This window comes from Oncorhynchus keta, unplaced genomic scaffold (genome assembly GCF_023373465.1).
Source record: "Oncorhynchus keta strain PuntledgeMale-10-30-2019 unplaced genomic scaffold, Oket_V2 Un_contig_2206_pilon_pilon, whole genome shotgun sequence".
NCBI lineage: Eukaryota > Metazoa > Chordata > Actinopteri > Salmoniformes > Salmonidae > Oncorhynchus > Oncorhynchus keta.
This window is the reverse complement of record NW_026282741.1, coordinates 320,001-332,500: the sequence shown is the minus strand read 5'-3', so window position 1 is coordinate 332,500 and position 12,500 is coordinate 320,001. Positions and strand designations below refer to the sequence as shown.

The 12,500-nt window shown below is 41.3% G+C and overlaps 1 protein-coding gene across 1 annotated transcript in view; it reads right to left on the bottom strand.

The window, feature by feature from the left end:
• The window catches only part of LOC118382827 (protocadherin Fat 3-like), a 62,269-nt gene that overhangs the window by 37,370 nt on the left and 12,399 nt on the right, over positions 1 to 12,500 (bottom strand). Inside the window, exons 6-9 of the mRNA XM_052505042.1 lie at positions 10,712 to 11,062; positions 10,485 to 10,547; positions 9,327 to 9,437; positions 8,225 to 8,521 (exon numbers count right to left, since the gene is read on the bottom strand). Of these exons, the coding sequence (XP_052361002.1) occupies positions 8,225 to 8,521; positions 9,327 to 9,437; positions 10,485 to 10,547; positions 10,712 to 11,062 (822 nt within the window). The remainder of the gene's footprint in view (positions 1 to 8,224; positions 8,522 to 9,326; positions 9,438 to 10,484; positions 10,548 to 10,711; positions 11,063 to 12,500) is intronic.

Here is a 12,500-nt window from a genome sequence, read left to right as displayed (position 1 = left end):
TATGGTATGGTATGGTATGGTATTGTATGGTATGGTATTGTATGGTATGGTATGGTATTGTTTTGTATTGTATTGTATGGTATTGTATTGGTATGGTATGGTATTGTATTATGGTATTGTATTGTATGGTATGGTATGGTATTGTATTGTATTGTATGGTATTGTATGGTATTGTATGGTATGTATTGTATGGTATGGTATGGTATGGTATGGTATTGTATGGTATTGTATTGTATTGTATTGTATGGTATTGTATGGTATTGTATTGTATGGTATGGTATGGTATGGTATTGTATGGTATTGGTATGGTATTGTATGGTATGGTATTGTATGGTATTGTATTGTATGGTATTGTATGGTATGGTATGGTATTGTATTGTATTGTATGGTATGGTATGGTATGGTATTGTATTGTATTGTATTGTATGGTATTGTATTGGTATTGTATTGGTATGGTATGGTATATATGGTATTGTATTGGTATTGTATGGTATGGTATGGTATTGTATGGTATTGTATGGTATGGTATTGTATTGTATGGTATTGTATGGTATGGTATGGTATGGTATTGTATGGTATTGTATGGTATGGTATTGTATTGTATGGTATTGTATGGTATTGTATGGTATGGTATGGTATTGTATTGTATTGTATGGTATTGTATTGTATTGTATTGTATGGTATTGTATGGTATTGTATGGTATTGTATGGTATTGTATGGTATTGTATGGTATGGTATGGTATTGTATGTATGGTATGGTATTGTATTGTATGGTATTGTATTGTATTGTATGGTATGGTATTGTATGGTATTGTATTGTATTGTATGGTATTGTATGGTATGGTATTGTATGGTATGGTATGGTATTGTATTGTATTGTATGGTATTGTATGGTATGGTATGGTATTGTATGGTATGGTATGGTATTGTATTGTATGGTATTGTATGGTATGGTATGGTATTGTATGGTATGGTATTGTATGGTATTGTATGGTATTGTATTGTATGGTATTGTATTGTATTGTATGGTATTGTATTGTATGGTATTGTATGGTATTGTATTGTATGGTATTGTATGGTATGGTATTGTATTGTATGGTATTGTATTGTATGGTATTGTATGGTATTGTATTGTATGGTATGGTATTGTATGGTATTGTATTGTATGGTATTGTATGGTATGGTATTGTATTGTATTGTATTGTATTGTATGTATTGTATGGTATGGTATTGTATGGTATTGTATGGTATTGTATTGTATGGTATTGTATTGTATGGTATGGTATGGTATTGTATGGTATGGTATGGTATGTATTGTATTGTATGGTATTGTATTGTATGGTATTGTATTGTATTGGTATGGTATGGTATTGTATGGTATGGTATGGTATGGTATTGTATGGTATTGTATGGTATTGTATGGTATTGTATTGTATGGTATGGTATGGTATTGTATGGTATGGTATTGTATGGTATGGTATGGTATTGTATTGTATGGTATGGTATTGTATTGTATTGTATGGTATGGTATGGTATTGTATGGTATGGTATGGTATTGTATGGTATTGTATGGTATGGTATGGTATATGGTATGGTATTGTATGGTATGGTATTGTATGGTATGGTATGGTATGGTATGGTATTGTATGGTATGGTATGGTATTGTATGGTATTGTATTGTATTGTATGGTATGGTATGGTATGGTATGGTATTGTATGGTATGGTATGGTATTGTATTGTATGGTATGGTATGGTATGGTATGGTATTGTATTGTATGGTATTGTATGGTATGGTATGGTATGGTATTGTATGGTATGGTATTGTATGGTATGGTATGGTATTGTATTGTATGGTATGGTATGGTATTGTATTGTATTGTATGGTATGGTATGGTATTGTATGGTATGGTATGGTATGGTATGGTATTGTATGGTATGGTATGGTATGGTATTGTATGGTATGGTATGGTATTGTATGGTATGGTATTATTGTATGGTATGGTATGGTATGGTATGGTATTGTATGGTATTGTATGGTATTATGGTATGGTATTGTATTGTATTGTATGGTATGGTATGGTATTGTATGGTATGGTATGGTATTGTATGGTATGGTATGGTATGGTATGGTATTGTATGGTATGGTATGGTATTGTATGGTATGGTATTGTATGGTATGGTATTGTATGGTATGGTATGGTATTGTATTATTGTATGGTATGGTATGGTATGGTATAGTATAGTATGGTATGGTATTGTATGGTATGGTATTGTATTATTGTATGGTATGGTATTGTATTGTATGGTATGGTATTGTATGTATGGTATTGTATGGTATTGTATTGTATGGTATTGTATGGTATGGTATGGTATTGTATGGTATGGTATTGTATGGTATTGTATGGTATGGTATGGTATGGTATGGTATTGTATTGTATGGTATGGTATTGTATTGTATGGTATTGTATGGTGTATTGTATGGTATGGTATGGTATTGTATGGTATGGTATTGTATGGTATGGTATTGTATGGTATGGTATGGTATGGTATGGTATGGTATTGTATGGTATTGTATGGTATTGTATGGTATGGTATTGTATTGTATGGTATGGTATGGTATGGTATGGTATTGTATGGTATGGTATGGTATGGTATGGTATTGTATGGTATGGTATGGTATTGTATGGTATGGTATTGTATTGTATGGTATGGTATTGTATGGTATTGTATTGTATGGTATGGTATTGTATGGTATGGTATGGTATGGTATGGTATGGTATGGTATTGTATTGTATTGTATGGTATTGTATTGTATTATGGTATGGTATTGTATTGTATGGTATGGTATGGTATGGTATGGTATTGTATTGTATGGTATGGTATTGTATGTATGGTATTGTATGGTATTGTATTGTATTGTATGGTATTGTATGTATTGTATTGTATGGTATTGTATGGTATTGTATTGTATGGTATTGTATGGTATTGTATTGTATTGTATTGTATGGTATTGTATGGTATTGTATTGTATTGTATTGTATGGTATTGTATTGTATGGTATTGTATGGTATTGTATGGTATGGTATGGTATTGTATGGTATGGTATTGTATGGTATGGTATGGTATGGTATGGTATGGTATTGTATTGTATTGTATGGTATGGTATGGTATTGTATTGTATGGTATGGTATGGTATGGTATTGTATGGTATGGTATTGTATGGTATGGTATGGTATTGTATTGTATGGTATGGTATGGTATGTATTGTATGGTATGGTATTGTATGGTATTGTATGGTATGGTATTGTATGGTATGGTATTGTATTGTATGGTATTGTATGGTATTGTATTGTATGGTATGGTATGGTATGGTATGGTATGGTATTGTATTGTATGGTATTGGTATGGTATGGTATGGTATTGTATTGTATGGTATTATGGTATGGTATGGTATGGTATTGTATTGTATGGTATTGTATGGTATGGTATTGTATGGTATGGTATGGTATTGTATTGTATTGTATGGTATTGTATGGTATGGTATGGTATTGTATGGTATTGTATGGTATGGTATTGTATTGTATTGTATGGTATGGTATGGTATTGTATTGTATGGTATGGTATTGTATTGTATTGTATGGTATGGTATTGTATGGTATGGTATTGTATTGTATGGTATGGTATTGTATGGTATGGTATTGTATGGTATGGTATGGTATGGTATTGTATGGTATGGTATGGTATGGTATTGTATGGTATGGTATGGTATTGTATGGTATTGGTATTGTATTGTATGGTATGGTATTGTATGGTATGGTATTGTATTGTATGGTATGGTATGGTATTGTATTGTATGGTATGGTATGGTATGGTATGGTATTGTATGGTATGGTATTGTATGGTATGGTATGGTATGGTATGGTATTGTATGGTATGGTATTGTATGGTATGGTATTGTATGGTATGGTATGGTATGGTATTGTATGGTATTGTATTGTATGGTATGGTATGGTATGGTATGGTATGGTATGGTATGGTATGGTATTGTATGGTATTGTATTGTATTGTATGGTATGGTATGGTATGGTATTGTATGGTATGGTATGGTATGGTATTGTATTGTTTGGTATTGAATCCAGACACTACTTACAGACTTGTTTACGTGCTGCTGTGCGTTTTAATCACCGTTTATATTTGTAGTTTTTCCCTCACTCAACTTTTTCTCATTAAACTTTTTCACTCCGGACCCTTTATCTGGACACGGTTCGTCAGGACCTCCACCAGCCGAAGCTAAGTAGTAACATTAACATGATGCCTTCTAATTGCAGTCGCTGTACTTACGGCGAGGATAGCTGTGCTGCAAACTCAGCTTCAGACGTATCGTTAGGCAAGGGTAATTTGAGTGTAGAAAAGGATGAAATAGCGTCTGTGCCACCAGTAAGTACAGATAGTAACGTTAGTATAAATCCCCGCACGGTCCCCGCAGACAGACCACTTTCTCATGGTTTCTGGAGTGAAATGCTGTAGGAATGCTCAACCGGTGTCGCTCACCGAGCCTTCTCTGGTCTCCGAGCCTTCTCTGGCCGAGCCTTCTCTGGTCTCTCCTCCTCCCATTACGGGGTCTGAGACGCCGTAGCCTCCCACCATTAGCTCTGACAAATTGAAAACCCTCGTCATTGGTGACTCCATTACCAGCAGTATTAGACTTTTAAAAAATCATCCAGCGATCATACACTGTTTACCAGGGGGCAGGGCTACCGACGTTAAGGCTAATCTGAAGATTATGCTGGTTAAAGCTAAAACTGGCGAGTGAAGAGAGCATAGAGATATTGTTATCCACGTCGGCACCAACGATGTTAGGATGAAACAGTCAGAGGTCACCAAGCGCAACATAGCTTCTGCGTGTAAATCAGCTAGAAAGATGTCTGTATCGAGTAATTGTCTCTGGCTCCCTCCCAGTTAGGGGAGTGATGAGATCTACAGCAGAGTCTCACAACTCAATCGTTGGTTGAAAACTGTTTTCTGACCTTCCCAAAAGATAGAATTTGTAAATAATTGGCCCTCTTTCTGAAACTCACCCATAAACAGGACCGAGCCTGGCCTGCTGAGGAGTGACGGACTCCATACTAGCTGGAGGGGTGCTCTCATCTTATCTACCAACATAGACAGGGCTCTAACTCCTCTAGCTCCACAATGACATAGAGTGCAGGCCAGGCAGCAGGCTGTTAGCCAGCCTGCCAGCTGAGTGGAGTCTGCCACTAGCACAGTCAGTGTAGTCAGCTCAGCTATCCCCATTGAGACCATGTCTGTGCCTCGATCTAGGTTGGGCAAAACTAAACATGGCAGTGTTTGCCTTAGCAATCTCACTGGAATAAAGACCTCCTCCATTCCTGCCATTATTGAAAGAGATCGTGATATCTCACATCTCAAAATAGGTTACTTAATGTTAGATCCATTACTTCCAAGGCAGTTATAGTCAATGAACTAACTACTGATCATAATCTGATGTGATTGGCCTGACTGAAACATGGCTTAAACCTGATGAATTTACTGTGTAAATGAGGCCTCACCTCCTGGTTACACTAGTGACCATATCCCCTGTGCATCCCGCAAAGGCAGAGGTGTTGCTAACATTTACAATAGCAAATTTCAATTTACAAAACAACCTTGACGTTTTCATCTTTTCAGCCTCTAGTCATGAACTTTATGCAGCCTACTCAATCACTTTTTATAGCTACTGTTTACAGACCTCCTGGGCCATATACAGCATTCCTCACTGAGTTCTCTGAATTCCTATCGGACATTATAGTCATAGCAGATAATATTCTCATTTTGAGTGACTTTAATATTCACATGGAAAAGTACACAGACCCACTCCAAAAGGCTTTCAGAGCCATCATCGACTCAGTGGGTTTTGTCCAACATGTCTCCGGACCTACTCACTGCCACAGTCATATGCTGGACCTAATAAATATTGTGGATCTTCATGTTTTTCCTCATAATCCTGGACTAGTTGACCACCATTTGTTTACGTTTGCAATCGCAAAAACAAAAAATCTGTTCAGACCCCAACCAAGGATCATCAAAAGTCGTGCTATAAATTCTCAGACAACCCAAAGATTCCTTGATGCCCTTCCAGACTCCCTCTGCCTAACCAAGGACGTTAGAGGACAATAATCAGTTAACCACCTAACTGAGGAACTACATTTGACCTTGCACAATACCCTAGATGCAGTCGCATCCCTAAAAACATTTGTCATAAGAAACTAACTTTCACTGCTATGCGGATGGCACACAGCTGTACATTTCAATGAAACATGGTGAAGCCCCAAAATTGCCCTCGCTGGAAGCCTGTGTTTCAGACATAAGGAAGTGGACGGCTGCAAACGTTCTACTTTTAAACTCGGACAAAACAGAGATGCTTGTTCTAGATCCCAAGAAACAAAGAGATCTTCTGTTGAATCAGACAATTAATCTTGATGGTTGTACAGTCGTCTCAAATAAAACTGTGAAGGACCTCGGCGTTACTCTGGACCCTGATCTCTCTTTTGACGAACATATCAAGACTGTTTCAAGGACAGCTTTTTTCCATCTACGTAACATTGCAAAAATCTGAAATTTTCGGTCCAAAAATGATGCAGAAAAAGTAATCTATGCTTTTGTTACTTCTTGGTTAGACTACTGCAATGCTCTACTTTCCGGCTACCGGATAAAGCACTAAATAAACTTAATTTAGTGCTAATACGGCTGGTAGAATCCTGACTAGAACCAAACAGCTTGATCATATTACTCCAGTGCTAGCCTCCCTACACTGGCTTCCTTTTAAGGCAGGGGCTGATTTCAAGGTTTTACTGCTAACCTAAAAAGCATTACATGGGCTTGCTCCTACCTATCTCTCTGATTTGGTCCTGCCGTACATACCTACACGTACACTACGGTCATAATATGCAGGCCTCCTAATGTCAGAGACGCAAACTCGGTCTCAACCTTTAAGTCTTTACTGAAGACTCATCTCTTCAGTGGGTCATATGGTTGAGTGTAGTCTGGGCCAGGAGTAGGTGAAGGTGAACGGAAAGGCTCTGGAGCAACGAACCGCCCTTGCTGTCTCTGCCTGGCCGCTTCCCCTCTTTCCACTGGGATTCTCTGCCTCTAACCCTATTACAGGGGCTGAGTCACTGGCTTACTGGTGCTCTTCCATTCCGTCACTAGGTTGAGTCACTTGAGAGGGTTGAATATCCTTCCTGTTTGGCCCTGTCCGGGGGTATTGTCGGATGGGGCCACAGTGTCTCCTGACCCCTCCTGTCTCAGCCTCCAGTATTTATGCTGCAATAGTTTATGTGTCGGGGGGCTAGGGTCAGTTTGGGGGCTAGGATAATTCTCTATTGCTACCTGTCCCAGACCTGCTGTTTTCAACTCTCTAGAGACAGCAGGAGCGGTAGAGATACTCTTTAATGATCGGCTATGAAAAGCCAACTGACATTTACTCCTGAGGTGCTGACTTGTTGCACCCTCGACAACTACTATGATTATTATTTGACCCTGTTGGTCATCTATGAACATTTGAACAGCTTGGCCATGTTCTATTATAATCTCCACCCGGCACAGCCAGAAGAGGACTGGCCACCCCACATAGCCTGGTTCCTCTCTAGGTTTCTTCCTAGGTTTTGGCCTTTCTAGGGAGTTTTTCCTAGCCACCGTGCTTCTACACCTGCATTGCTTGCTGTTTGGGGTTTTAGGCTGGGTTTCTGTACAGCACTTTGAGATATCAGCTGATGTAAGAAGAGCTTTATAAATACATTTGATTTGATTTGTTAGGGACGGAGCCTGGCCTGCTGAGGACTGACGGACGAGTTAGGTTTTGGAGTTAGAGTTTAGGTTTAGGAGTTAGGTTTAGGAGTAAGGTTTAGGAGTTAGGTTTAGGAGTTAGGTTTAGGAGTTAGGTTTAGGAGTTAGGTTTAGGAGTTAGGTAAAATAGGATATTCAGTGTGACTCAATTGTTAAACTGGTATAGTGCTATAGAACTGTGTGTGTCTTTCTGTGTGTGTGTGTGTGTCTGTGTGTGTGTTTCTGTGTGTGTGTGTGTGTGTGTGTGTGTGTGTGTGTGTGTGTGTGTGTGTGTGTGTGTGTGTGTGTGTGTGTGTGTGTGTGTGTGTGTGTGTGTGTGTGTGTGTGTGTCTGTGTCTGTGTCTGTGTGTGTGTGTGTGTGTGTGTATAACTCCAACCTGTAGTGAAGGGTCTCCCTCCATGACAGTGTATATAACACTCTGTCCCTGGGGGCTGGTAGCGTTGATATACAGGACCGGGGTGGACACGGGGACATCCTCCCTCACTGTGATGCCATAGAAGGGCTTGTCAAACACCGGCATGGCCTTATTCATGATGGTGACCGGTAGCTCCACCTCACTGGACAGGGAAGGGGAGCCGCCATCTTGAGCTACGATGGTGAGTTTGTATTCAGCGTTGGACAGGTCGGCTTCGAGGGAGCGCTTGAGGATCAGTTCACCCCTTAGAGGGTCCACCTGGAGAGGAGAAGAGAAAATTCATTTTCTCTTTACACAGTAAGCTGTGATAAATCTGTGGCTGATCTCACACAGTGTCCTCCTGTCTAAAATACATACGGTACCATACAAAAGTTTGGGTTTTACTTCATTTTTACTATTTTCGACATTGTGGAATAATAGTGAAGACATCAAAACTATGTAGTAACCAAATTTGAGCCAACAAGTGCTCAGCATATGCGGGAACTCAAGACTGTTGGAAAATCATTCCAGGTTAAGCTGGTTGATAGAATGCCAAGAGTGTGCAAAGCTGTCATCAAGGCAAAGGGTGGCTACTTTGAAAAATCTAAAATCTAAAATATATTTTAGATTTGTTTAACACTTTTTTTGGTTACTACCTGATTCCATATGTGTTATTTCATAGTTTTGATGTCTTCACTATTATTCCACAATGTAGATATAAGTTTTAAAAAATTAAGAAAACCTTTGAATGAGTCGGTGTGTCTAAACTTTTGACCGCTACGGTATACTGGCAGGAACTAGGTGTGGGACTCGAGAATGTAATGTTTTTCTAGTATATTACTAGACATTTACCCGCGTCTATTGTTAGGGGTCAAATCCAGTGAAAATCCAGATGAATTTGTATCAGACCAACTGGTAACTGGAACAAAGGTAAACTTGCTACTACTTGAGCACTCAAGTAAACAAAAAATATGAACATCGATCTTGAAAGGACTCACAGACATTCTTTAAAAATCCCCATCGCTAACAGTGAGAAAACAATATATTATATGCTATTATATGTATATATGATATATTTCTCCACCTGGAAGTTCCTGTGCTCCTCTTTCAGCGTGTAAATGACATCACCGTTGAGCCCAGAGTCTCTGTCTGATGCTGAGACCCTGTACACCACGGAGCCTGGGTCTGACTCCACCTGGTCAACACACACACACACACACAGCTGAGACCCTGTACACACAGCCTGGGTCTGACTCCACCTGCTGAGACCCTGTACACCACGGAGCCTGGGTCTGACTCCACCTGGCCAACACACACACACACAGCTGAGACCCTGTACACCACGGAGCCTGGGTCTGACTCCACCTGGTCAACACACACACACACACACTGAGACCCACACACACACCTGGGTCACACACACACCACACACACACACACACACACACACACACTGACACCCACACCACGGACCTGGGTCACACCACCTGGTCACACACACACACACACAGCTGAGACCCTGTACACCACGGAGCCTGGGTCTGACTCCACCTGGTCAACACACACACACACACACACACACACACACACACACACACACACACACACACACACACAGCTGAGACCCTGTACACCACGGATCCTGGGTCTGACTCCACCTGGTCAACACACACACACACACACACACACACACACACACACACACACACACACACACACACACACACACAGACACACACACACACACACACACACACACACACACACACACACACTGAGACCCTGTACACACAGCCTGGGTCTGACACCTGGTCACACACACACACACACAGCTGAGACCCTGTACACCACGGAGCCTGGGTCTGACTCCACCTGGTCAACACACACACACACACAGCTGAGACCCTGTACACCACGGAGCCTGGGTCTGACTCCACCTGGTCAACACACACACACACACACAGCTGAGACCCTGTACACCACGGAGCCTGGGTCTGACTCCACCTGGTCAACACACACACACACACAGCTGAGACCCTGTACACCACGGAGCCTGGGTCTGACTCCACCTGGTCAACACACACACACACACACACAGCTGAGACCCTGTACACCACGGAGCCTGGGTCTGACTCCACCTGGTCAACACACACACACACACACAGCACACACACCACACACACACACACACACACACACACACACACACACACACACACACACACACACACACACACCCTACCTGGACAGCAGCGTAGTACGGCAGGTCAACAAACTCCGGAGCATTGTCATTCACATCCTCCACCTATAGGGGGAGACAAACTCCAACGGTTGGTCTCTAATAATAATGTCTGTCTGTCTGTCTGTCTGTCTGTCTGTCTGTCCGTCCGTCCGTCCGTCCGTCCGTCCGTCCGTCCGTCCGTCCGTCCGTCCGTCCGTCCGTCTGTCTGCCACACACCCTGTACCCACCTGAACCTTGACAGTAACTCTAGCAACCCTCAGTCGGTCGTACACTCTGCTGGCTTCGACCACCAGTTCATAGCTGTCCTGCTCCTCGCGGTCAAACGGTATTCCCATGGTCAGGACCACCCCGGAGGTCGGGCGCACCGTGAAACGACCGCCGGCATTCAGCAGCGTGTACTTCAGCGGCTCGTTAAGCCGGTGCCCCACTGCGTTCACCACGGTCACTATGGAGATGTTGCCATCGTTCTCGGCGACGGAGGAGGAGTAGATGGGGAGGGAGAAGAGGAGGCCGCTGTCCATCGCTTCACGGACCAGGATGGTTACTAACACTGTGCTGGAGAAACGACCGTCCCACACCTGGGGATAGGTCGATAGCTTTAGTATTTCATATAACAAGATATAACCTTATTAGAGGGTATTTTACAGCTGGTTGGAGGGTATTTTACAGCTGGTTGGAGGGTATTACAGCTGGTTGGAGGGTATTTTACAGCTGGTTGGAGGGTATTTTACAGCTGGTTGGAGGGTATTTTACAGCTGGTTGGAGGGTATTTTACAGCTGGTTGGAGGGTATTTTACAGCTGGTTGGAGGGTATTTTACAGCTGGTTGGAGGGTATTTTACAGCTGGTTGGAGGGTATTTTACAGCTGGTTGGAGGGTATTTTACAGCTGGTTGGAGGGTATTTTACAGCTGGTTGGAGGGTATTTTACAGCTGGTTGGAGGGTATTTTACAGCTGGTTGGAGGGTATTTTACAGCTGGTTGGAGGGTATTTTACAGCTGGTTGGAAGGTATTTTACAGCTGGTTGGAGGGTATTTTACAGCTGGTTGGAGGGTATTTTACAGCTGGTTGGAAGGTATTTTACAGCTGGTTGGAGGGTATTTTACAGCTGGTTGGAGGGTATTTTACAGCTGGTTGGAGGGTATTACAGCTGGTTGGAGGGTATTTTACAGCTGGTTGGAGGGTATTTTACAGCTGGTTGGAGGGTATTTTACAGCTGGTTGGAGGGTATTTTACAGCTGGTTGGAGGGTATTTTACAGCTGGTTGGAGGGTATTTTACAGCTGGTTGGAGGGTATTTTACAGCTGGTTGGAGGGTATTTTACAGCTGGTTGGAGGGTATTTTACAGCTGGTTGGAAGGTATTTTACAGCTGGTTGGAGGGTATTTTACAGCTGTTAAGACGGTATTTTACAGCTGTTAAGACGGTATTTTACAGCTGGTTGGAGGGTATTTTACAGCTGATTGGAGGGTATTTTACAGCTGGTTGGAGGGTATTTTACAGCTGTTAAGACGGTATTTTACAGCTGTTAAGACGGTATTTTACAGCTGGTTGGAGGGTATTTTACAGCTGATTGGAGGGTATTTTACAGCTGTTAAGACGGTATTTTACAGCTGATTGGAGGGTATTTTACAGCACTTTGCACAAACTGTATGCTACACTTTGCAAGTTGGGTGGCCTGGACAACATCTGATTGGTTGAATCAAGGAATACATTCAAAAAGTATAGACCATAAAACAGCAGCATCTTAGACACTGGACCACTATTGATCACCTCTTACTTTGAAGAGATAAATCAGGTTTTTAATAATCTCTTACTTTGAAGAGATAAATCAGGTTATTGATCACCACTTACTTTGAAGAGATAAATCAGGTTATTAATCATCTCTTACTTTTGAAGAGATATAACTGGTTATTGATCACCTCTTACTTTGAAGAGATAAATCAGGTTATTGATCAAATCAAATCAAATCAAATGTATTTATATAGCCCTTCTTACATCAGCTGATATCTCAAAGT